Consider the following 27,394-nt stretch of genomic DNA (forward strand, 5'->3'; position numbering starts at 1 on the left):
CTCCCATCAAAGAACACCCCAAAGGTTTCTTGAGGGAAGCTGTCACAGTCAACCTACAATAGCCTTGAGCCTTGCATAACTGTAAAAGTCCTTTGAATTCAAAGAGACTGTGATGCTGTGGAATAAAGTGTCATCTTTTAAAATGAGGGTCATAATGGGCATGGGAGGACAGCTGGCTTGTAGGGTCAACATCAGCTCCAGCTGTGCACCCAAGATTTCCCATGCAACTCATGGTAACAATAGTTTAAGGCTGTTAGTCCTGCTAGCGCTCCGTGTTTATTTAAATGCATCAGACTGGATTTCACCCTAGCCTACTTCATCATGATGATATAAAAATACTATTTGTGACATATCAGAAAATAACAAATTGCAGAATTCATTTTTATGGTTAGGAAAGGACATTAAGGCTGGAATGCTCCATAAAAAGAATAGACACAAATAGCAGCACAGGAGAATTCCATTCACAACTCCTTAGAAGTCAGAAATGCAGGGGTCATTCCAGCTTTGAATCAGACAGCACATTAACAGCAGTTATTATGACCCTCATATTATAGATGGAGGGAGGATGAGAGGGTAGTGTTCATATTATATTAGTTGCTTGCTGAGTGCCACCCAATGAATTCATGTCTAAATTGAGATTTTAGCGAATGAATTTCCTGGTTCACAGCAAATTTTCTTTACCACTGGATTTTGCTTCTATCCATGCCCAATATGCTGGATAGCTTGTCTTATCAACCCTCCCAATTCCAAAGAGAATTTCCACACCAGCAACATTCAGTAAAGGCATGGGCACTCTCCATGTGGTCAGGAGAAGCCAATCTAGAAGTTCCAATCACCATACATAGTTTTTGTGTGTGTACATAGTCAAAGAGTGGTTTGTTGTTATGTGCCTTCAAGTCGACTATGACTTATGGTGACCCTATGAATCATCGGCCTCCAACAGCATCAATCCATCTCTTGTTTGGCCTTCCTCTTTTTCTACTCCCTGCTGTTTTTCCCAGCATTATTGTCTTTTCTAGTGAATCATGTCTTCTCATTATGTGTCCAAAGTATGATAACCTCCATTTCATCATTTTAGCTTCTAGTGATCGTTCTGGTTCAATTTGTTCTACCAGCCAAAGAGTGGTAAAAAGCTTTTAAAAATGACAAGTAACTTAAGGTGATGCAGAAAACAGTAAGAGACAGTGAAGGGTCAGGTCTTCTAACACCATTAAGACCAGATCCTCCCCTTGCCTCCGTCTAGCTGTTTTACTTCAAGGCCAACAAAGGAAGGAAAGATGAGGGAGTCCCCTAATCATTCCTCCCTCCCACAACCATCTTCTGTTGATGAGATTTGGCTTTACAAGCCAGTATTAAAGGCAGAGCCGATTAAGGGAGGAATCCTGCTATACAATTATCTTAATTGTTTCATTTTTTATGTAAAAGCCAGAGGTGACCTTGATGCTTTTAAGAGTTCCAGCCAACATATACTTGTGTCCCATTTCCACACGTATATAAGAACCAAGGCCTATAACAGTGTCTGTAAATTAATTTTAAATGGGTGGCATTACCAGATGGTGGGCATGCTGTCAGATGACAAATATGTTTGGTTTCCCTAACAGGCTATTCCTATTCCTTGAATGTGGGAGAGCAGGTGTGACAGCTGTGAGGAAGCTATTCTGTGGCTAGCCAACAAACTACTAACTGGGTAGCCTATTTCCCCAGACTGCAGTCCATTGCCTACAGTATTTCTTTTATCTCCTTTGTGGCATCCTTATTCCCAAAGTGACTCAGTCTTGAACTTAAATATCCTGCAGCAACTAAGACACAGGGCCCAGCTAAAAATACTTTGGCTAATGCACTGGTCTTGTCATCAGGAGATGTCAAAAGGCAGACAATGCAGCATATGTATAGAAACACACATATCCACTGCTCTTTCTACATTTGAACATTTACCATGTTTGAGTGTTTTTAAAGATAAGTCTATAAATTGTCTTGAGACATTTGCGGCACATTAATTCACAAATTAATTAGTTGTGGTCATCAATCTCATTTGGATATCTGTTTTGACATATGGACTGGTTATATTACATATGTCAGGACTGATGAATTATTTTTATTGTTAATGTGAGCTGACAATGTTTCTTTTTCATTTTGATATATTTGCATCACACACACACACCTCCCCCAGTGTGCTGGACTACAAGATCTTTAATATCTGGCTGAAGGTCATACAAGAATATCCTAATTTTGTTTGAGAACTTATTTTATTTATTTATTTATTATTTTATTTATATCCCACTCTTCCTCCAGCAGGAGCCCAGGGCGGCAAACAAGGGCACTAAAAAAAATCATAAAAACAGACTTTAAAATACATTAAACAAAACATCTTTAAAAACATTTGTTTAAAAAAGCTTTCAAGACATCTTTAAAAAAAAGGTTAAAAACATATTGTTGTTTTTTTTTAAGTTTAAAATTATTAAAAACCAATTCCAACACAGATGCAGGCTGGGATAGGGGCTTAATCACATGGAGGTTTAATGTGGACCTGGTGCTTTTTGCAGACCCTTTTAATTTGGACCGTTTACATGACGTTTTTGCCAATGAGAGTGCATTCAGCTGCTATTGCCTTTAAATCTGGATTAAATCAATGCAATAAAAATCGGAAATTGGTTTGAAAACCTGCACCCGCTTTAGTGTCCACCTGCTGTGTAGTCGCCTTCTCCACTGTTTTTGGCTGCATGGGTTGTTCGCCATTTTAGCTCCTCCCTTTCTCCCCCCCCTACACTGTCTATGGACATCATTTTGCTTCCTGCCACTGATGAACAAACTTCTGGTCTCTCTAGCGCTCTATTTACTTGCTATTTTTACTTTTCTCTCAACATATATTTTTGTATGTCATGCTTAAGACATATACCACCGTCCTCTTCACGCTCCTCGGTGGTCCTGGGAGGGTGGCGGCAGCAGCGGAGAAGGAGCCCTCGCTTGGCCTTCATATCTCGTATGCTCCAGCCTTCCTTTCCCCCACTCCCCCCCCAGCAAGTTCCCTCCCTCAGTCCTTTAAACCAGCTATGCACTCCATTTACTCGCTATTTTACTTTATGAGCCCGGCGGGGGCAGCGAGGGAAGAGAAGGGGTGCTGTGCTGCCACTCTCCCCTGCGTCTCTCTCTGCCAGGGGGAGGGGGAGGAGCTACTTCACCGCGCCAGTTTGCGGGGAAGAGACCTGGCGGGTATTTATATAGAGGCAGCACAAGTTGGTGCTCAGGGCACGGGTGGGCAAGCAGCCCCTCCTCTCCTCCCCTCCCCTTCGAGGCGGTGGCAGTGGCAGTGACGGCGAGCAATCCTGCCGGCCAGGAAAGACTGCCTTCAATACAGCCAGCATGAAAGCTGCCCACAACCACAAGGAGGAGGGAAGAGATGCAGCCCAGAGAACAGGACTTGCTGTGGGATGCACCAGGGCGGCCCTGCTTGGTTTTCTGAAGGGGAAAGGGGGGGGTCAATCCATCCCCCCCATCTAACACTTTCCAGCTGGGACGCTGCCCGCGGAAAGCTCCTGCAGAAGCCCTGTTGCAACTAAGGTCTCGTTCACACTGCGGTTGTGTGCACACACACACACAAACACAAAAATATACACACTGCACACTATAAACATTTCATTCCTTCTTCACAAAAAAGGGCTTTGTCTAGAGGAAATGAAACTGACAACAGAAAAAGAGGAATTTGGTGTCAGTTGCACCCTCCCACTGTCTCCCTTTAGTGTGAAATTGACAGAAAGCCCCTCCCCTTCTCAATTAGTGGTGGGGATGTTCCGGAGGGAGTTAACATGTAAATTTGGGGGCGGTGCCACAAGGAAACAGCAATCCTAATAAACGCGAACATGTGTGAATGCAAAACAGCAAATTGGAAGGTAGGGAGGACGGACGTGTGTGAACCGTGGAACTCTATCACTATGGAAAAAGCTTCATATTCAATATGGATTTTAGCTCCCATGTGAACCTGGCCCTTGTCTCAACTTACAAGGTTTGTTGAAAGAGTAAGGTCTTCAATAGGCGCCAAAAAGATTATAGAGATGGTGCCTGTCTAATATTTAAGGGTAGGAAATTCCACAGGGTACGTGCCACCATGCTAAAGGTCAGTTTCCTATATTGTACAGAACAGACCTCCTGATAAGATGGTATCTGCAGGAGGCCTTCACCTGCAGACTGCAATGATCGACTGGGTATATAAGGGATAAGACGGTCTTTAAGGTATCCTCAGATCTCATAAGAACATAAGAACATAAGAACATAAGAAGAGCCTGCTGGATCAGGCCAGTGGCCCATCTAGTCTAGCATCCTGTTCTCACAGTGGCCAACCAGGTGCCTGGGGGAAGCCCGCAAGCAGGACCCGAGTGCAAGAACACTCTCCCCTCCTGAGGCTTCCGGCAACTAGTTTTCAGAAGCATGCTGCCTCTGACTAGGGTGGCAGAGCACAGCCATCATGGCTAGTAGCCATTGATAGCCCTGTCCTCCATGAATTGGTCTAATCTTCTTTTAAAGCCATCCAAGCTGGTGGCCATTACTGCATCTTGTGGGAGCAAATTCCATAGTTTAACTATGCGCTGAGTAAAGAAGTACTTCCTTTTGTCTGTCCTGAATCTTCCAACATTCAGCTTCTTTGAATGTCCACGAGTTCTAGTATTATGAGAGAGGGAGAAGAACTTTTCTCTATCCACTTTCTCAATGCCATGCATAATTTTATACACTTCTATCATGTCTCCTCTGACCCGCCTTTTCTCTAAACTAAAAAGCCCCAAATGCTGCAACCTTTCCTCGTAAGGGAGTCGCTCCATCCCCTTGATCATTCTGGTTGCCCTCTTCTGAACCTTTTCCAACTCTATAATATCCTTTTTGAGATGAGGCGACCAGAACTGTACACAGTATTCCAAATGCGGCCGCACCATAGATTTATACAACGGCATTATGATATCGGCTGTTTTATTTTCAATACCTTTCCTAATTATCGCTAGCATGGAATTTGCCTTTTTCACAGCTGCCGCACACTGGGTCGACATTTTCATCGTGCTGTCCACTACAACCCCGAGGTCTCTCTCCTGGTCGGTCACCGCCAGTTCAGACCCCATGAGCGTATATGTGAAATTCAGATTTTTTGCTCCAATATGCATAATTTTACACTTGTTTATATTGAATTGCATTTGCCATTTTTCCGCCCATTCACTCAGTTTGGAGAGGTCTTTTTGGAGCGCTTGGCAATCCCTTTTTGTTTTAACAACCCTGAACAATTTAGTGTCGTCAGCAAACTTGGCCACCTCACTGCTCACTCCTAATTCTAGGTCATTAATGAACAAGTTGAAAAGTACAGGTCCCAATACCGATCCTTGAGGGACTCCACTTTCTACAGCCCTCCATTGGGAGAACTGTCCGTTTATTCCTACTCTCTGCTTTCTGCTTCTTAACCAATTCCTTATCCACAAGAGGACCTCTCCTTTTATTCCATGACTGCTAAGCTTCCTCAGAAGCCTTTGGTGAGGTACCTTGTCAAACGCTTTTTGAAAGTCTAAGTACACTATGTCCACTGGATCACCTCTATCTATATGCTTGTTGACACTCTCAAAGAATTCTAATAGGTTACTGAGACAGGACTTTCCCTTGCAGAAGCCATGTGCTTAGTTAATCTAGCTTTAATAATACTTTCTACCAGTTTTCCAGGGACAGAAGTTAAGCTAACTGGCCTGTAATTTCCGGGATCCCCTCTGGATCCCTTTTTGAAGATTGGCGTTACATTTGCCACTTTCCAGTCCTCAGGCACGGAGGAGGACCCGAGGGACAAGTTACATATTTTAGTTAGCAGATCAGCAATTTCACCTTTGAGTTCTTTGAGAACTCTCGGGTGGATGCCATCCGGGCCCGGTGATTTGTCAGTTTTTATATTGTCCATTAAGCTTAGAACTTCCTCTCTCGTTACCACTATTTGTCTTAGTTCCTCAGAATCCCTTCCTGCAAATGTTAGTTCAGGTTCAGGGATCTGCCCTATATCTTCCACTGTGAAGACAGATGCAAAGAATTCATTTAGCTTCTCTGCAATCTCCTTATCGTTCTTTAGTACACCTTTGACTCCCTTATCATCCAAGGGTCCAATTGTCTCCCTAGATGGTCTCCTGCTTTGAATGTATTTATAGAATTTTTTGTTGTTGGTTTTTATGTTCTTAGCAATGTGCTCCTCAAATTCGTTTTTAGCATCCCTTATTGTCTTCTTGCATTTCTTTTGCCAGAGTTTGTGTTCTTTTTTATTTTCTTCATTCGGACAAGACTTCCATTTTCTGAAGGAAGACTTTTTGCCTCTAAGAGCTTCCTTGACTTTGCTTGTTAACCATGCTGGCATCTTCTTGGCCCTGGCGGTACCTTTTCTGATCTGCGGTATGCACTCCAGTTGAGCTTCTAATATAGTGTTTTTAAACAACTTCCAAGCATTTTCGAGTGATGTGACCCTCTGGACTTTGTTTTTCAGCTTTCTTTTTACCAATCCCCTCATTTTTGTGAAGTTTCCTCTTTTGAAGTCAAATGTGACTGTGTTGGATTTTCTTGGCAATTGGCCAGTTACATGTATGTTTAATTTAATAGCACTGTGGTCACTGCTCCCAATCGGTTCAACAACACTTACATCTCGCACCAGGTCCCGGTCCCCACTGAGGATTAAGTCCAGGGTTGCCGTCCCTCTGGTCGGTTCCATGACCAACTGATCTAGGGAATAGTCATTTAGAATATCTAGAAACTTTGCTTCTTTGTCATGACTGGAACACATATGCAGCCAGTCTATGTCCGGGTAGTTGAAGTCACCCATTACTACCACATTTCCTAGTTTGGATGCTTCCTCAATTTCATATCTCATCTCAAGGTCTCCCTGAGCATTTTGATCAGGGGGACGATAGATCGTTCCCAGTATTAAGTCCCTCCTGGGGCACGGTATCACCACCCACAACGATTCTGTGGAGGAGTCTGCCTCTTTTGGGGTTTCGAGCTTGCTGGATTCAATGCCTTCTTTCACGTATAGAGCGACTCCGCCACCAATACGTCCTTCCCTGTCCTTCCGATATAGTTTATATCCAGGGATAACCGTATCCCACTGGTTTTCTCCATTCCACCAGGTCTCGGTTATGCTCACTATATCAATGCTCTTCTCTAAGACCAAGCACTCCAGTTCTCCCATCTTGGTTCGGAGGCTCCTAGCATTAGCGTACAGGCACTTGTAAGCAGTGTCTCTCTTCAAGTGTCTTTGGCACTTGTGGTTAGGCCTGTGGTAATTTTGCTCTTCTGAATTTATATCCTGTGCCCCTGCTCTCACAATGCCTACTTCTAGGCCTACCCCTTTTAAAATTTCATCATTTCTTTGGTTTTTATCCCAGGGGGGAGGTTTATTCCGAACCGGACCTTTCTCAGCTCCTGTCGGGTTTCCCCCCTCAGTCAGTTTAAAAGCTGCTCTGCTACCTTTTTAATTTTAAGTGCCAGCAGTCTGGTTCCATTCTGGTTCAAGTGGAGCCCGTCCCTTTTGTACAGGCCCGGCTTGTCCCAAAATGTTCCCCAGTGCCTAACAAATCCAAACCCTTCCACCTGACACCATCGTCTCATCCACGCATTGAGACTGCGAAGCTGGGCCTGTCTGGCTGGTCCTGTGCGTGGAACCGGTAGCATTTCAGAGAAAGCCACCTTGGAGGTCCTGGCTTTCAGCATCCCACCTAGCAACCTAAATTTTGCTTCCAGGACCTCACGGCTGCATTTCCCCATGTCGTTGGTGCCAACGTGCACCATGACCACTGACTCCTTCCCAGCACTGTCTACCAAACTATCTAAACGACGGGCGATATCCGCAACCTTCGCACCAGGCAGGCAAAACACCTTGCGGTCTACACGCCCATCACACACCCCACTGTCTATGTTCCTAATGATCGAATCACCCACTACAAGGATCCCTCCACCCCCTGGAGATATATCCTCGGCACGAGAGGATAGCTGCTCATCCCCCAAGGAATGGGTCCCTTCTAAGGGATCGTTTCCCTCTTCCTCAGCTGGATGCTCTCCTTCCCCGAGACCATCGTTCTCCATGATAGCAGGAGAGCTATCATCGTTGGAGTGGGACACAGCTATAACGTCCCTGAAGGCCTCCTCCACACACCTCTCTGCCTCTCTCAGCTTTTCCAGGTCTGCCACCTTGGCCTCAAGGAAATGAAGTCGTTCCTGGACAGCCAGGAGCTCATTGCACCGAGAGCACACCCACGACTTCTGTCCAACAGGCAAATAGTCGTACATGCTGCAGGCGGTGCAAAACACTGGAAAGCCCCCACACCCCTGCTGGCTTCTTACCTGCATAGTTTTGTTTAAGGTTTATTACGTCAATGGGTTGGAGACTGCGGTTTAGTTGAGGTCAGGGAACAGACGGGCAGAGTGGGGGGCCCTGGCCTCCTCGCCCTGCTGCCGAACTCGCTCTGCTGCTTAACTCGCCTTGACGCTTCGTCAGCTGGGGCTCCCTCTAGCTCGTGGAGCAGGCTCCCTCGCTAGGGTGCTCTGACTAGGGTGATCAATAAGATGGTGCTCCCTCGCTAGGGTGCTCTGATCTCTCAGATCAAGAAGATTTTGTATTCCAGAGATACCTTAGATACAATAAATGGAGGGGGGAAATAACAACTGTGCATATGAAAATTCTAGTTAGTTCTGCATTTCAGAGTCTGGCACCATGAGCAAGGGTTCTCAAAGAACTCTGAATGTCCCAAACACTTACAGAAAAAAAAGCTATATTTCAAAATACTTCATGTCCATGAGTACCGCAGAGCAGACATCTATCTGTGATCCACAGTCCACATATTTCTGAAACACACATTTCTTGTACTATACCTCCTGGTGAAATCTGCATGTCTTTTTAGAAAGTTATCAGACTGTAAAATATGAATTTTGAGTTCTGCCACTGTTCCATGGCAGTGAATGTTATAAAATCCTCTAATACTGAATTTGAGTAGCCCAATCACTTTGGGAGCAAAATGAGGCCATACGCAAACAAACCAAAGGTATGTTTTTGCATACCCGGGGGGACTTTTGGTGTGCAAAAGTACATGACATTTACAATTGGGCCCACATAAGGGGGATAAATCCTCCCCACCAAAAAAACTGGTTGCTGAGACAGTACATGCAGTTCTCAGCTTACTTGATCATTTGCATTCCCTCAACTCTGGAAAATGAAAACGGATTGCCTTCAAGTTGATCCCAACTTATGATGACCCTATGAAAAGGGTTTTCATGGTAAACAGTATTCAGAGGTGGTTTACCATTGCCTTCCTCTGAAGCTGAGAGGCGGTGACTGGCCCAAGGTCTCCCAGTGAGCTTCATGGCTGTGCGGGGTTTTGAACCCTGGTCTCCCAGGTCATAGTCCAACACCTTAACCACTACACCATACTGGCTCTCCCCTCAATTTTAGTGTGCCCTTTTTTAAGAACTCAAAGCCAGGCAGACACGGCTGTCCCACCTGCACAATAATGGAGGGAATCCTCCATCTCTCTCCCACCCCCACCCCCACCATCCTTGACATGGGTCACCATAGCCACCAGCTCCTCCATGCCATCCAAAGTTGTTCAGGACTTTGTAAATTAATGATTGAAGATATCTCAGGAGATGTTTTAACAAGTGTTAAATGTTGTCAGCTGTCTGCCCACATCCTGAGTCTAGTCGTCACATGTATCTTCTAACAGGAGAAAGGTTGAAAATTCATCACATCCAGGCTAGATCAGGTAGGGGAGAAGTTGATTTATGTTGCAGGCCTTAAACCATGCACAACTTTCTTATTGTGTTTTGCCTGACTCCCTGTTTTGTGTGTGAGTATATGTGTGTGTGAATCTACGCACATGCACTGGATTTCCTCATAATCTACAAACTGCTACATTTTTATTCATGGGAGGTTGCCAACATCCTCAGAGTAGATATTGAAATCAAGTTGGTCAAGTACATTGATTTCAATGGGTCTATTCTGAGTATGACTTAGGGATATAACCTGGGGGAGGGAATACATAGTGGTGGGGGTACCCTGTCCAGAAACAGTGAACAACTGTTTAAGAGCCTGAAGAAGCAAAGTCGAGGGTCAATGGCAATGAGCCAGATCAAGTCATCAGCTGCCATGGTAACGGCTGCCTCAGAAACCATGCCTATTAGGGGGCTTGGCACAAGCCTATCCCCTCTCTTGTCCTTTTATAATCACACACAAAACAGAGGAAACCATCTCTTTGGTACTTCCTTTCACATTCATTCCTAAGGTCTTGCACTGGGTGAGAAGCAGGTCCTGGAAGGCACTGGGAAGTAGCTGCACATATCTCCTCTTCTTGTTCTCGGGACTGGAACCTCAAACAACCCAGGCCAAATTGACATTTCACAGGAATCAATCTGGCACTCCTTAAAACGTGCAGGAAAGGGAAGGGAAGCAAACACCCACTCTCTGAAACCTCTGCTTCCCTTATGGAGCTGTGCTCCTTTTCTAGTCACAGAATGCCCCCCGCTGGCTGAGGGCACTGAGTTCCTTCTATGTTTATTAGAGTTCATTAGAGCATAATGGAGAAATGTGGGCTATTTACCTTTTCCTAATATAGTTTCTGAGAACCAGTGTGCTGTAGTGGTTAGTGTGCTGGACTTAGACCTGGGAGACCAGGGTTCAAATCCCCACACAGCCATGAAGCTCACTGGGTGACCTTGGGCCAGTCACTACCTCTCATCCTCAGAGGAAGGCAATGGCAAACCACCTCTGAATATCGCTTACCATGAAAATCCTATTCATAGGGTCGTCATAAGTCAGAAACGACTTGAAGGCAGTCCATCATCATCAATATAGTTTCAGGCACTCTGGCTTGTATAGGTAAAAATGAAAGGCTATTATTACTGTGCTAGCCCAACCCAACATTTTTTAAAAATCTCTAAGCAATGTACACTTAAAAAAAAAAAAACACACACAACACAACATCATTAAAAAAAAATAGCCTAACAAAACTGCTATATAAAAGCATATAAAAACAAATAAAACAGGAATGAGGGAGTTTGGACACTTTATATGAAGAGCATATAGGACAGATATAGACTTCTGTCCTCTATCACATGTTCAGAGCCTCCAGCAAAGTACAATTTAGGTACGCATTAAACAAGACTATTTGCTACCCTCCTGCCTAATAACTTGATATTCTGTTCTTCTGAGCTGTTATATTGGTTCACGCAATTTTCATCCCTCTCAGAACCACATATGTCATTAAAAAGGTCATTTGTAAATGACGGGATAACAAATGACGAGAAATCATAACTACTCTCTGATAGTTTTGCAACCTATCCCTTCCCTTTACACCACGGGGAGCCAACATGGTGCCCTCCAAACATTGTTGGGCTCCAACTTCCATCAGCTCTAGCCAGCATAGCCAATGGTCAGGGATGTTAGGAGTTATAGTCCGGCTACATCTGGAGGGCACCACATTAGCTACACCTGACACACCAAGGACCCTAATTCTCTGTGTTGCTAGGAAAACAACATCAACATATAATTTTTACAGAAACTTTTGTGATAATTTTAAACATTTTGGTGGTGAACTCATGCTCTGTACTACGATCTGAAATATAGTTCTTCTGCTAGTCTCTAGAAACTGGTCTTTAAAAGTCAGACAAGCCTGGATATTGAAGGCAGGCAAAGGGAATAACACAGGAGGGAAAATGAAATGACTCATGGTTATCTGCCATTCCCCACAAATGCTACAAAAAAGAAAACTATTCAAAGCCAAAAACTCAGCTTGTCATCACTTTGTTTCTGCTGGTGGCTCTCCTATTGCAAACTGTCATCTCTGCTCATGCTTCTACCTTCTGTGTGGATGCCCACACATGCACACGCACACACAGGCACACACACACTTTAACAATATAAGTGGCTTTTTCTGACTCAGAAAAGCTTTGCCAGAAACCCTTTTTGAATCCAATATGTGATAATGAGCCTTGGCAGGTGCCCACCCCCCTACGATTTTGATAATGTTTTGTTAGCAGCTGCCAGTGCATAGAAGAAAACATGTTATGCAAGTCATTGTTACTTTTGTATTTATAGAAACCATAAAGAAATACATAATTATAAACATGTTTTATAGGCAACTGCATATTTCAAGACATTAGCAGGAGCCTTTAAAGAGACTTGTCTACAAAGGAAATTTTATTTTATACTTCCTTATGTTAATGATTTTACTTGTAGAATTTATCTTTACTCTTTTAAAAAATATATATAGTTGTTCATTTTCTGTCTTTCCTTGCTCTGGGCAATTAGCAAGGCAGGGCAGAAGTGATTATATATTGTCTGCTCAACTAGGGAGGCAAAATGTTTAGATTCACATTCAGCACAGCAAGGCAGAAATCTAAATCTCCCTCCTCCATCACTCATTGTGGACATTTTTGTGGGGAATCCACACACACACACACACTGTCCACAACCCCTCGGTGGCCTTGTGGTGTGCCCTCCTTAAGTGCTTTGGTATGGATGGAAATGTGTCCTTGAATTGTGATAATGCCACTTGCTTACCTGGAAAGATTTGTGTAGAAACTTCTGACTTTTGCGTGTCTGGAATGAATCTGATTGTATAGAAAGGGAAGGGTCACATCCATTTCCCCACCTATTTATTGGCTCTGGCCCTGCCTGCCACTGGCATGCAACCCTGGACGTTTGTCCATGAGAAAATATGGCCCATGAGCTGAAAAAGATTCCCCACATCTACTTTTATAGAGTAGCACATTAGTTAGCTGATCACTGATCAACTTCCATATCTCTGGTGCTATTTTAGATAGGCATTCAGCAGGACTCATCACACCTGACACCTGCAGTTAATGGTAGATTGTGATAACCTGTGTGGACAAGTGAGCTTTGACATGCCCAAAATAGATGATGGCCTCAGCTTCCAGGTGAAATGTATGAAAATCTCAAGAACCACCAAGATTGCCACCCTCAGGCAGCACTAATATCAGTTTGTGCTGTGCCCTTACTACTCGGTGTGATCTTGAGCTTAAGATGCAGTAGCTGTAGATTGGATAAAGAATATCTGCATCTCTTCCAACACATTCAGGGCACAGAAATCATACCACAGATTCACACCTTGCCAATACCTGTTCTGATAACCCATCAGCCAATTCCAGTACACGCCATTTGGTACACCATGCCTGAAACCCTTTTCTTGATGCTTTCCGATTCAGGATTTGCAGCATCCTCTCAACATCATTCTTCAGAAGAGCAGAAAGGCAAAGCACTGAATATCAATCAATATGCAACATACATCTCAGTACTTACAGCCGTGACAATGCCTGGTTATTCTGGAACAGAAGTTCTGGCAAAGTGTGCAGCTGGTTCCGATTCAGACGTCTAGAGAAAGGGGGGAGGGGGAGGAAGTATCATAAGCATTCACAGACACATGCACCCAGTCCCCATTCAGGAAGGGTTTCTGAACCCAATTCCATTATAACAATGGCCTCATGTAGAAGTTGCTGTAATTCAATATATTCTCAGTCTTTTTCAAAGTATGTCCTGAAACAGGTCCATAGCCAGGTCATGGGGGGAACCAAAAAAATAGTGGAGGCAGGAAAAAAAACCCTGTAATAAATTTAATCATTTATTTTTGTTAAAAAAAATGAGACAGTCCAGAAAAAAATTAGGGGGATGCCCCCACCTAGACATCCCCTGGCTATGGGCCTGTCCTGAAATTTTAATGATGATCATGAAGTATTGCTTTCAAGACCACAGCTAATGGATATTGTTATTCTCATACAGTAGGGCCCTGCTTATACATCGGGTTCTGTTCTGGACCCCCGCTGTAAAGGGGAAATCGCCACAAAGCAAAACCCCATTGACTTTAATGGGGCACGTCGCACGAAAATGATGCAAAAATGATGCAAAATGCCGCAAAAGCTGCCGCATTAGCGGAACGCTGGGAAGCGGAGCGCCGGGAAGCAGGGCCCTACTGTACTCAGTTGACTTGGTCCATATTTGTATGCTCTTGATGCAACTAGATTAGAGGGATATGTGGACTAAACCTCAAAATTAGACAAGGCTGAACATGAATCCTACAGAACAGCTACAGTGGAATGCCCAATTTTAACCAGTGGGAGGAAGTAGCTACCTTCAATTTACACTTGCCAGGAATTCATGTACAGTTACTTCCATGCAGCGTTAAAACTATTGGGATAGGGGGAGAATGCTGGAGAGCCCTTGATGAAATCCACAACCCCCACTTCTGGACAGTAGTGTAGTGATAAATTCAGAAGTGCAGAGTCCCTTCATGATAGCCATGTCACGTCCCCTCAGTCTACGCTCTCTTGCTCTCAGTTGTCATCTCCACGCTCCTCAGTTCTTCCCATGTGCAACTTCTGCCACAACAAAAGAAGTCCCTAAGAGCCAATCAGCTTGAAAGGAGAGTGTGTTCTCAGTAGCTGACTCACCTCCTTTCACTCTGATTGGCTCTAATCAGCAGGAAAGGACAAGGAAGCATTTTAGAAGACTCTTCTCAGTGGCCCACATGCTCTCCTTTCATCCTGATTAGCTCATAGGATGCTGGAGATGTAGGGACCCTGCTCTCAAAAAAGTAAAGGATCTAAGACCCCCTGAGACCCTGAATCATTATACCCCTGCTTCTAGCCAAATTATGTTCCCCTTAACCTTCTAAAATAGTAGCTATAATGGCTGTCACAAAATATAATAAGTAGTCCAGGACCCCTCTGTCCTCCCCTATAATTCATGTACTGCTTGCTCAGTTGTTCTGGAAAATTTGAGTATGGCCACCTTTGAACCAGAGGCTATTGCTGAAGGCACAAAAGAAATTTAGGATTATGGGCACCTGGTTAACAATACCTGTTATTTGCCCTGTGTATACAATATGTCAAAGCTGGAAAACCTGTGGCCCTCCACATATTATTGGGCCATAACTACCATCATCTCTGACCATTGGCCATGCTAGCTCAAGCTGATGGGAACGAGAGTCCACAGGTTCCCCACTATTGTCATATGCCCTGGAAGAGTAGCAGCTGGGATGATATGTCACTAATTGCTTCTGCAACTAAAGAAAAAACAGCTTAACTAGAACATTCCCCTCAAACCTTGACTGATAATTTTCAGCACACCCTTGCAGATTAAGAAAATAAAAATAAGTATGATAAAAAGTGCAGATGTGCATTTTCAACAGAAAAGAGGTTTGAAATGCTTTGAAATGTAAGTATGAATGAACAGGTAAGCTATACATATGTGTGGTTTTAGTTTTTATTATTTTCCATATTGCAAAATATGTGTATTTCAAAATATAACTTGGAATTGTTTTTAATTGAGGGTGTAGAACAAAGAAAATGAATGGGCCATTGATGCGGGAGAAGTATGGGAGGAATGTGTCAAAGACTGAGACACAGGTTAGCTGCACAGAGACAGAATCTGGGTCTGTTACATTGCAGATTTGGATAGGATGTGGGTAAAGGCCAGAGAGTGGCCACAGAATTAAAGAAAAAGACAAGAGTGATGCAGCCCAAAAGTCCAGTAATAAATTGTCCACAGTGCTTTATGGATGAAGACTGGGCTCTCTGTATTGCATCTCTATACTGAAAGCTCTTTTTGCCTGGCATTGGCAAATTAGGATAGAAACACGCTTTCTATACAGTACTGGGCAAGTCAATCCCAGGACTGCACTGGGACAGCCCTTATCTCCCTGGTGGTGGTAGATCAAGGGAAAGGGATGTTAAGAGATAACAGCAGCAAATTTTGCAGGTGATGTTTTACACCTGCTTTGCAGAAAAGATGCAAACACAGCTTGGATTGATTTCTGCACTGCCCCTGATTGAACGCATACTGCTGAGAATTATTTTAGATGTAGAAAAGAATGAACAGACTGGGAAGCATCTGGGTGTAAATGCCAGCCAGGCTGTTCAGGGCTGGGTGTAAAAACACTTAGTGCTAACACCATCTGTTTATGTCAGCAGGAGGGCGGAGTAGAAAAGAATGGCTCTTGGTGTAGGTACGTTGATTGCTTTTGACCATGAGGTGAACTAGTCTCCCAACTTCTGTCCAGTTCTACCTCTGAGCCACCTAAGATCAAGAAACCCACCAGGTGTTTTACCCTGTGAAAGGCCTGTATGGTGGGGAAAGAAAAATGGAGGCTTCTTCTAGGAAATCCCACCCCTTTTCTCCTTCCGCACCCAGCTTCGTATCCCTGAGGCACTCACAGTCGCTCCAGCTCTTTCATGTCGTCGAACACCCCTCGCTCCACCACACTGATCTGGTTTTCCATCAGCTGCCTATAAAAACAATAAGACCATCAGAGCTGGGATAGCACAAAGAAAAAGCAAGAGAAAGAAGACAAAAGCAACTCAGTATCCTGCCAGATGGAGTTGCTCTTTGTTAGGATGACTGTGTGTAGGGGTGTGCGGGTGTGTAGAAACTAGCCTACTGTACAAAGGTAAAATTTACTTCCATTGCTCTGCCCACTTGAGCCTCTAGCCTGCCCACCATTGGCCCTCGGAAGGTTGTCCAGAAAGAAAGGTGGCTCTCAGGCTGCAAAACCATTTCCCACCCCTGAACTAAAGGGAACACACACAGATAGCAGTCCCACTAGGCAATAGGCTTCAGTAATAACAGGGGTAGTGGGAGAAGATAGTGTCATTGTGGGGGCAGTGAGGAAAGGCCACTCACAGAACTCGCAGCTGTTTCAGCCCAGCAAAGTCATTTTTGTAGATACGGGTGATGTTGTTCCCATTCAGCTCCCTGTGAAGAGAACAAAAGAAATACCAGAAGTTAGAAAGTAGACAAGGGTGCTGGGTTTCAGTCAAGGCCAGTTCAAAATATTCAGCTGCCTGAGGCAAAGGACAAAATAGAGCCCACCCGCCCCCATTCCATGTACAGACTCTGACTAGACTGGTGACGGGACAGTGTCCTCCACCATACTTGAGAGCAGCAGGCTAGCTTAGGGGGCATACAAACAATTCCCATCAGCTTCTGGTGTCTGAGGTGGCCATTTCATTTTTCCTAATGGTAGGGCTAGTCCAGTGCCAGCTGCAATCTCAGGTCTACCAGTTGCTGGAAACCACAGGAGGGGAGAGTTCTCTTGCGCTCAAGTCCTGCTTGTGGACTTCCCAAAAGGCATCTGATTGGCCATTATGAAGACCAGATGCTAGAATAGATGGGCCATAGGCCTGATCCAGATGGGCTCTTCTTCTCACCTCATGACTGTACTGCCCAGCATAAAGGTCCCAATTTTAAAGGTACTATTTTCACAGAGAAAAAAACAGAGATTGTCCACCATGGTCACCTTACCATGCTTGCTACATAGGTAGTTAGCACCATGTGTCACAAGAGTTCATCTTTAGAGAAGCAGGGAGTTGTGGGCCATTCTAGGTAGTTCCTGGTATGTGTTGTTCATATTAATTTCACATCTGGAAGACTCACCTACCTATATATCTATATCTATTTCTATATCTATATCTATATAGACTTTTTGGTGAAGGCCAAGTGAGAAACCCAAATAATAACAACTTGATGGCCATATAGGCCCCTTTCAACTCTCCTTTTCTATGATTCTATGAATAACAGCAGCCAACAGCAGCAGCAGATTGCTACCCTCAAGCTATTTCATAAACTTGAGATGGCTCTGAATTGTGACATTTCGCCAGCATCTCTTTCTCTCCTGCCTGCTTCACCCCAGGAAAAAAAGGGGAGGAATCTCACTATGTTTTCCCTCAGTCCTCTGTCTTTGGCCTTTCAAAGGTATGAGGCTGGTTTCATCATCACTAGATGTCCTGTACTGAAGTCCACTCTGTGCTCTTCAAGTCTCTGTACTGTCCGGTTTGTGCTACAGCCATTCAATTTCAAGTTTTGTACTGCAATTATGAAAGTGAGAAACAGGCTATTCTACACTTTCTCCTCTTCTTTTTATTGAACCCCAAAATCAGAACCATAAGTAGTCACCAGGAAGACTGGTAAGGTTTGCCAAAGGAAGGGAGGGAAAGGAAAACATGGCTGGGGTGTGGGTGAGGGCATATTGGACCTGGACAAACCAGGGAGATATTTTAGCTGGTGCAACGTAAGGGAGAGACCAAATTAGCTTGCTTTTCTCTCTCAAGCTCCACTCAGACATACATGTAATATGAACCAACTGATCAGGCACACAAGAGGTTGGAATAACACTGAGGGTTTCAGCAGAAATGCACCCAAGAACCCAACAGCCAAATTTTAGGAAGCTTATAAAGAAAGAAAAGAAAGGAAGAGGGTAAACAGAAGAGGCAGAATGTTACTTCAAGAAAATAACGAAAGGAGCCTTTTAGTTCAAGGCTATCTATCCTAAAAAAGCTACTGACAAACAGGCTTCTGGTCTCTTCACATTTAGCAGCATAGATGGTCAACTGAAGGACGCTGAGGGACTTTGAGGGGAAAGGGCTGTTTGGCAACAGTCATATTTTAAAGAGTTTCTGACCCAGGTAGGTCTTGATTGACCAGTTGGTTGTGTCCAACCAATCACAAGTCAATCATGTCCATCAGGAAGACAGCTTGATATCTTTTGGAAGCTGGGATAATGCAGTGTTAACTACCGCCAGATTTCCCCATCTCCATGCCAGACAGAACCTATTCTGTACTATGCGAATTCAATAGGGGATGTGACCACTCTGCTAAGGCAGAATGAAGAACAAGAGACTCTGGGCCCTCACTACAGATGGGATCTGGAGGGACAAAGAGTCTGTTAGGAGACAGAGTTGAGTATATGATACTTTTGGTGTGCTGTGCACAGTGTGGCAGTGATGGTCATATAGTGTATATTTGTGTGTTGGTTATTTGAATATATATTTCTAGCCCCAATACGACAGCAAAGGAGATGGATACATGGAACCACTGAGACCCACTAATTATTTGCCATTGCTGAAGGAAGAGCCTTTGTGTGCACTGCCAACTATGTGTCCTTCTAACTGTGATAAATGTGGAGTTTTGGACGCATCAAACATACACAGCACCAGGTTTGCCTCCTACTTTCAGCTTCAATCAACTGCCCACACATAGGAGGATCCTGGGACAATTTCTTTGCAATTCCACCTGGGCCTGACTATTCCACAAACCAATAATATGTATGTTTAGCTTGTGTAGGGTCAGGGCTATGGATATGGTTTCTCCCACAAAACAAGGAAGAATGAGCCCCATGTAGACCTCATTGTCCAGCTGAAATGGCATCTAATTGCACCCATTTGAGCACAAAGATTGGTGGCCTCCTTTCATTATGGAACTGATTTGGGATGGTGGGAGGGGAAAGGATGTTTCCAAGACACCAGAAAGGACCGCTGTGAATGGATGGGGTGAACAAGCATTGCTCCCTGCCCTTTCATGTCAGACTGAAACCTACACTCATTCCTGCTTCAATTATGCAAGCTACAATGACAAACATGGATGGCATAATAAGAACTAAGGCAGCTAAAGTGCTAATTGCTCAGCACCCTGAAGGATTTGGACCTTGCTCTTCTCCACCAAAACACAGGACAAGATACATTTTGCAATCACTTTCCCCTTCATTTCCTGAAATAGAAAGCAGCTAAAGGGAAAGGTGACTGTACTCCAAAACAGGAATAGCCAATGTGGTGCCCTCTAAGTGCTGATGGACTACAACTCCCATAAGCCTACCCAGCATAGTCAACTATCAGGGCTAATGAGAGTTGTAGTCCAGCAACATCTGGACGGCACCACATTGGCTACTCCTGCTCCAAAAAGGACAAGGTTTCTGATCTCCTTAAAGAGTTCTGAGGAAAATGTAAGTCTCACAAGTGAAACTTCTCCCATCACAGCACTGCAATGATAGGAACAATGACACCTACTGAAAATTTGCCTCACTTCAGTGTTCTTAATGGATCAGAACTCCCAATTCTTTTAGGAATATTGCTAACCTAGTAAGAATGAGAACATAAAGGCTGAAGACAGATCACCAAAAGAAAGACCAGCCTACAGTTTTTCAGGCAATATTAAAAATCTAGCAAGGCCCCCTTGGCAAGATTTATAAGGCAGGATAAACTGCCAAGGTAATCTTCTCTTCAAACACATAGGATCATAATAACAGTGTTTTACTACTTGCTGGCATGTTGTGAAGAGATATGTAAATCTTGCCAAAAAGCTCAGAACCTCCACAGACAAGAAAATCGAAAAGGACCTTTGAGAAAACATCAGAGCAGTCAAGACACCTGCCAAAGAGCAAGAGAGGGAGTCTGCTGCAGCTGTTGAAACTGTTCTAATGTTTATGCGCTTCAGTGGGTGCCTCAACTCGCAGCACTGTGCTCAGTCACATATGGAAGGAGGAACAGCAGGGTCATGTGTTCAAGGGCTTTCTGGGGTAACTAGCCACTCCACACAAAATGACTTCATCAGGAAATTACCATTTATATTGCTTGTGGTGTCTAGGGGCCATCTAGGAGATGAGCCTATTGTCTTGGGTGTCACATGTGAACTCAGCTGCAGGTGTGCACGCAGCAGCATCGTCATGTATACACACAAATGCCAGAGTAGATCATAAGCTGCAATGTAAAAATTTACATTTTCAGTTACAAAAGCACAACTCTTTTGGCTCTGGCTCCTGGCTTGGGACAGCCCGTGCTAGAAGGGGATCAAGGGCTTCCTGATATAGTAGGATCTTTTTGTTTTACCCTGTTGTGTAGACTGTGACCCTCACCCCTCTGCTCCAACTTCCCATCTCAATATAGTTATTACGTTACTGGTATCAGAGTGCATTTCTTTGATTGTCAATTCAATAAGGACGCCGAGTGAATGCAGGGTGACTTCCAGGCTTTAGAATGCTAGAGGAGAGAGAACCCATTCTACATCTCAAAAAAGAGAGGATGTTTCAACTGCCTCTATCCTTGCATGCTTAAAGGTGGAAATGAACAGATTTGACAATAGACTCCTTTTTGCCAAGGATTAATTAGCTAGTTCTTGGGTCCCTGAAGTATTATGGACACATGAGCCATTGTTAAAAGAAAAAGAGAAAGAAACAAAGAAAGACAAAACCTTTATCTAAAGGAGGTCCCCATCCACACCATACACCGAAAGCACTCTTATACCACTTTAACAGTCATTACTTTCCTCAAAGAATCCTGGGAAATGTCATTTGTTGGAAATGGAAATGGACTGCCTTCAAGTTGATCCTGACTTACGGTGACCCTATGAATAAGGTTTTCATGGTAAGCGGTATTCAGAGGTGGTTTACCATTGCCTTCCTCTGAGGCTGAGAGGCAGTGACTGGACCAAGGTCACCCAGTGAGCTGTGTGGGGATTTGAACCCTGGTCTCCCAGGCTGTAGTCCAATACTCTAACCAGGTTCTCCAAATAACTCTCAGCACCCTTAACAAATGACAGTTCCCAGGATTCTTTAAAGGAAGTCATGATTGTTAAAGTGCTATAAGAATGTTTTGAGTGTATGGTAAGGATGACTCTCCCAAGCCAATCTAGCCATCAGAGGGGCATCATATCCTCTTTCAGTTATCAGCGGATCCCCATTTCACCATTATCACCACTTCAGGCATGCAAAAAGGATATAGACTGAAGGCACATGGCATATTCCTCCCAATCAACGAAGAGGAGGCATGGATATTGATATATTTAGGCTTTCTCCCTCTTCTGTGTTCTCAGTGCAGTTGCAGTATTTTCAGTCATGAACAGATAGTGTCTGCCCTGCCTCATTCATGTATCTTCAGAACAAACATTTCTGTTTAGATGTAATCCAGTCAAAATGACAAACCTCTCCATCCCATATACAAGACACAGCTTGCCCTTGAGCTGGCCAGTGTCCCCACAGCTCATTCACAAATCTCTGTTCTTCATCTGTGCCCATGGCTGCACTAAATCTACTGCTCCCACAGCTTCTTTGTTCAGATAAATTATGGCCTTGAGAACCAAGAAGGGAATTAGCAGCAGGTGAAAGCTTATTTGCAATGATGCCACAACAACAGCCCTATTTAACCCAGTAGTGGTTCTTCTACCTCCACCTCCAGGTCCCCATCAATCCCTCAGATATTAATTATAGTCTGTCACAGTCATATCTCTATCACAGCACTAACTCTCTGCCTTGACCAAAGGAAAAAAGAAGCGGGGAGAAACCCTTCTCTCAAAAACATATAAGGATATTCAAGGGGCTCAGGGATACATCTAGGGTACTGCAGCTTTTTCTCTGGCTATGAAATGAAGCAACAACTACCCTCAGGAGGAAAGGATGCAGAACTTTGCTGTCACCGGTGGGAAGATCGTTGTTAACAATGTCCACCTCTGTTACACAGTAACAATATACAGATAAGATCTTTGCAAACTGAAAATATGGTTCACATAGCTTTGCCCACCCCTGCGCTGTGAACATTTTGTTTAATCCTTCGAAGGTTGGCAGAGTTTTCCAGTTCTGATTAGGGCTGCAGCTCCTGAGCTAGAGACTGTGATTAATGACATTATTAACATCTCTAGGTCAGAGTAATAGGATATGGGCATGTTGTCTTCTGTCTGTGCTATAGAAGTACCACTGTCTTCTTTGTTTGCTGTTGTAAGCAGAACTACAGTTTTGCCCCACAGTTATTAGGAAGGGATGGTGAGGCCCTTCATGGGGGCAGAAGACATCTTTCTTAAATCTGGTAACTCTGGCTGGAACTGCTAAACTTAGCACTAAGGGAATAGGTGTACTCTCTGGGGCAAGAGCTGACAAGCCTATTAAGGGTGTCTGAGGTCTGAGAGATGATATATTCAGCAAAATCTCAGTGTGTTCAGAAAAGTCAAAGTTCTGGCTAAATACGGTCAAGCACAATGTAAGAATCAAAGTACTCAGAATGCTCCCTCTCACTAACTTGACTCATTCTCTTATGTTTCAAAGGCTAATAAGATTGCTAAGAGTCTGCAGGTTATAAAAGAAACTCACCTATTAGCAGAGCTTGGAAAAGTTACTTTTTTGAACTACAACTCCCATCAGCCCCAGCCAACATGGCCACTGGATTGGGCTGATGGGAGTTGTAGTTCAAAAAAAGTAACTTTTCCAAGCTCTGCCTATTAGCATATGTAAGTACTAATCAGTGTTTATCACCCAGAGGTTTTGATTGTTGTTGTTTTTTAAAGTCTTCTGTAGTGGCAGCATCACATTTAGCAGGTTTGAGCTGTGTGTATAACTCAGGAGTATAATAGTATAACAGCCATTAATTCTGATTTTTCTCAAGAATATCAAAGCAGCTGCTTCCTAAAACATAGATGAGCTCTCCAAAGGGCAAGGACAGTTTTCCCAAAGATCACTCCTTCATTTTTTTAACCTGAATGAAGAATCTCTGGTTCTTTCTCTTTCTAATTAGCTATCCAGGCCACATTTCCAGCCGATTTTGATGCAGTACCATATACTATCACCCAGAATATCAGTACTTAATAACAATAAATGGTTTTATTTATATAATAGCCTTCTATTCATGGCACTTAAAATCCTAACATAAACAAGCTGAAAGCTCTTTAATACTATTTTAAGATTATTTAAGTGGGATAAGGGCAAATAGAACAGAAACCAGTTACAGGCAGAGCAAAATATATATTAAATAAACAGAAATGCTGCAAGTATCTCTTCCAAGAAGAAATAAATGAAACAGGATGGTGGGGAAAATATGTTCCTCCAGAATAAAAAAATATCCACAACATCTAATCTTGCATTACGACATTCAGCCCTATAAGATAGTGTTTGATTAATATCTAAAGCGAAGGTGTAGTATTCTAGGACTGGGGCTTGCAGGAATTTAAACTCCAGAGAGAGCAAAGCTAATAAAAATGTAGCATGCATAAAGAATGAACATGATGCTGTGAAAATCTGCTATCTACAAGAGGATGATTGCTGGTTTCAGGGGGTTCACTCTTGCCAGCAGCTCACTTGCTTGTCAGTGAAGGATCCCTAGTTACAGTGTCCCAACACTATCTGTACATTACCAAATTAACTGCCCTAGCTAGCTGCAAGTGACAATGGGCCAGCAAACAGCAGTGAGGACTAGCGCACAACACTCCATTAGGTTTTATGAGGTTATGAAACTGTTCCAGCTCTGCCATAAAGCGTTAAGCCTGAAAACCTGCACCAAACTTTGAGAGTCATAATGAGAGACAGGCAGATTTTCTGGTCTTTACAGCCTTTACTACCAGGCTTTCCCACTGTGACTGCAGTGCATTCTGGTGTATAAAGTGACTGAATTAATGGCCCTGTCGATTCAGAGAGAGGGGAAGTTGGGGCACAGAAAGGGGAAGTTACCATGAGACTGTCGATGGGAGTCTTATGCTGGCTGGAATTGTGTGCACCTGACAGGCCCTGGTAATTGTGGCAGCATGCCTCACAAACTCTTGTATTCAAGCAGCGACAAACAGTGCTAAGCACAGCACAAACCTTTACATATATGCTTTAAATAAATCAAGAAATTAGAATATTCGTTACCAAAACCCATTTAAAATGCGTGGTAAGGCATGGATGATTAATGAAGGTCGGCAAACTCAGTTAGTAACATTACTCCTAATATGCAATGAAGCAAAGATCATTCAGAAGTGATAGGTATGAAAAATAGTGTAGAGCAAAGTAAGATGAAGTGGAGTGTATAACTACAAGAGCAGGGAAAGGAAGATGGAAACTGCCACCACTCTGAGTGACAGAGAGTCCCCCCTCTTCCATCTTAATTATTTTAAACTCTAGGTTTTAACTATGCTTTTATCTGCTACTCTTTTTTTTTACTTTATATAGTTGCTCTTTCTTCTTACTGCTTTTGATTTTCGTAAGCTGCCTTGAAATCTTTGGGTATAAGGGTGGTATACTAATATTATAAATAAGCTTCGTAGTCTGCATTGGCTACACTGTATAGTTTTCAGTGGCTTGAAAACTACAGTCTAAACATCCTTAGATTAATGATAGCACTTCTCCCAAATCCAATTAGGATCTGTACACTTGTATCAGTCCTTGTCATCCTTTGAATGTGGCAGTGTGGATAATAAAAATTATTAAGTGTACTTTTATAGGTAAAATTATGCACCATATCATTCCAGGCAATAAGGTTTTCACCTTTCTTTGATCTCAGGGCCAAACTAGACACTATGGTGGAAGATCCATGACAGGATGGATAGTCATGTGTCCTACTTTCCCCAAGGCAGTCCTCTATTTGAAGTTGCCCTCTATTTGAAGGGCTCTCTGGTCCAAGTTCGGTTTGCCGATAAAGAATCATTAAGAGAGAGCAGAAGCTACAAAGTTGCCCATCAGCAGTTAGCATCTGGACAGGATCCCCCTTAAATCCCTTTTACAGATTGGCATTACATTAGCTTCTTTCCAGTCCTCAGGTATGGAGGCAGATCTGAGGGACAAGTTACTTATTTTTGTTAGAAGATCAGCAATCTCATATTTGAGTTCTTTGGGAATTCTCAGGTGGATGCCATCCAGACCTGGCAATTTGTCAGTTTTTATTTTGTCTACTAAGCCTAGAACTTCATCCCTTGTCACCACTATTTGCCTCAGCTCCTCAGACTCCCTTCCTGTAAAAGTTAGTTCAGGCACAGGGATCTGCCCTATATCCTCCACTTGAAGACAGATGCAAAGAATTTTTTAAGCTTCTCTGCAGTCTCCTTATCCTGCTTAAGCATAGCTTTGACTCGCTTGTCAAACTCTCTCTCTCTCACACACACACACACACACACACAGAGTGCTGTGATGTGCAAGGGAGATAGTATTTGAAATAGCTACCCCTTACTTACAGTCCATGGACATTCTCTCCCAAGAAGCCATGGGGATTAGACCAAAGGTGTTAACAAAAGCTATTGTTCTTGCTTCCTTACCAGGAGAAGTTGCATTCTAGGAAGTAGATTAAGCAAGATTATATCAGATTCGGATGTCTTCTTGATCTCCCTACTATTAAGTAACTGTGGAAGTGTTTGAATAAGTATTATTCATAAAATGCAAAAAAGTTTTCAAGAGGGCAATTTGTGACTTATTTTAAAAATAAATGCAGTTCATAGATTCATCACACCAGGATAACTTCTGTGAACTCTCTTTGTATGGGTGCATCCAAAGGCTTCTGTACACAACAGGAAGATGTGTATCTAAAAATTCAGCAGATGCACACAATTTCCCATCATAAAGTAAATCCATCTTCTTGTTGACACAACACAATTTCCTTGGAGCTAAATTTCACCTCTGCTTAGAGTGACCACGTGTCTTACTTTATACAGCACAGTCCTCTATCTGAAGGGCTGTCAACCTCCAACTGAAGGCGTCCTCTATATGAAGGGTTGCCCTGTCCAAGTCCAGTTGAAAGATAAAGCAACATCAGAAAGGATTGCTAGAGGAGGGGAGGGGAGTTTGTACTTAAAGCTGCCCATCAACAGCATCTGGACAGCAGGTTGAGGAAGCACACATAGTACCCGGACTGAGTCTTCCCCACTATGGGGAGATGTATTATATTGCTATTTAAATTAGAGTAACTATTTCTAAATTTGCATCCTCTCCAATATAGCATATGCAAATCGGTGTCCACTTTTGATCTTTTTGGTGATGCATTTCCTTTTGTTTGGCGATGTGTATGTGGCCATCATACCTCTTTTTAAGACAAGAGTGTGAAACATTTTTCAGTCCACATTCACTTCTGGGCAACTTTCAGAGGAGGGGGACACATGCCAGCAATGGGCAGTCCAGAAGCAAAAGTGGGCAGAGTAATGAATGTAAAGTTTTCCTTTTGAGAATAGACTAACTTCAATAGCAGGTGTGGAGAACCTTTGGCCCTCTAGATGTTGCTGAACTACAACTCCCGTCAGCTCCAGCAAGCATGGGCAATGGCTAGGGACAGTTGGAGGGCCAAAGGTTCCCCACACCTACTTTACACACACTTATGCACCCCTCTCTATCCCCCAACCAGACAAACAAGTGGTATTACCAAAGTTCAAAGAGACACGTTTCAGCTAGGCAAAAAAACTAAGGTGGGGTGGGAGACTGAAGCAGGCCCAGTGAGAGGCGTGGCCTGGAGAGAGTTCCAATGGCCAGAGAGACAGGCCCAGAGAGCCACATCTGGCCGCTGGTCATGAAGATGCCCACTTCTAGTTTAAAAGAGCAATAGCTCTGCTCTGTCTCCTGAGGGCTGAATGCCGCTGGTGGAAATGAAGACTTATGAAAAGAAGACCTGTATTAAACCTGAGCGTTTTCCCCTGCAGGGGAAATAGCAGGTTCTGTTCCTCTCCCCCACCCCACCCCACTTTAATTTGATCAGGAAAATAATTCTGGGAGACCTTTTTTTTTAAAAAAAAAACCTTCCCTAGCACCATCATTTCAGTCTCTGCCCCCCCCAACACACAGAGTTGTTTTGATCTTTTCTTTAAACAAAAAAAAAAACCTCTCAGAAGATCCTGTTCACATATCTCCTG

At 43.5% G+C, this 27,394-nt stretch overlaps 1 protein-coding gene across 5 annotated transcripts in view; it reads right to left on the bottom strand.

The window, feature by feature from the left end:
• The window catches only part of SLIT1 (slit guidance ligand 1), a 185,108-nt gene that overhangs the window by 135,721 nt on the left and 21,993 nt on the right, over nucleotides 1-27,394 (bottom strand). For all 5 annotated transcript variants that reach the window (XM_061636266.1, XM_061636267.1, XM_061636268.1 and 2 more), the window contains exons 2-4: nucleotides 16,682-16,753; nucleotides 16,216-16,287; nucleotides 13,307-13,378 (exon numbers count right to left, since the gene is read on the bottom strand). In XM_061636266.1, the coding sequence (XP_061492250.1) occupies nucleotides 13,307-13,378; nucleotides 16,216-16,287; nucleotides 16,682-16,753 (216 nt within the window). The remainder of the gene's footprint in view (nucleotides 1-13,306; nucleotides 13,379-16,215; nucleotides 16,288-16,681; nucleotides 16,754-27,394) is intronic.

Source organism: Rhineura floridana, chromosome 7, assembly GCF_030035675.1.
Source record: "Rhineura floridana isolate rRhiFlo1 chromosome 7, rRhiFlo1.hap2, whole genome shotgun sequence".
Lineage (NCBI taxonomy): Eukaryota > Metazoa > Chordata > Lepidosauria > Squamata > Rhineuridae > Rhineura > Rhineura floridana.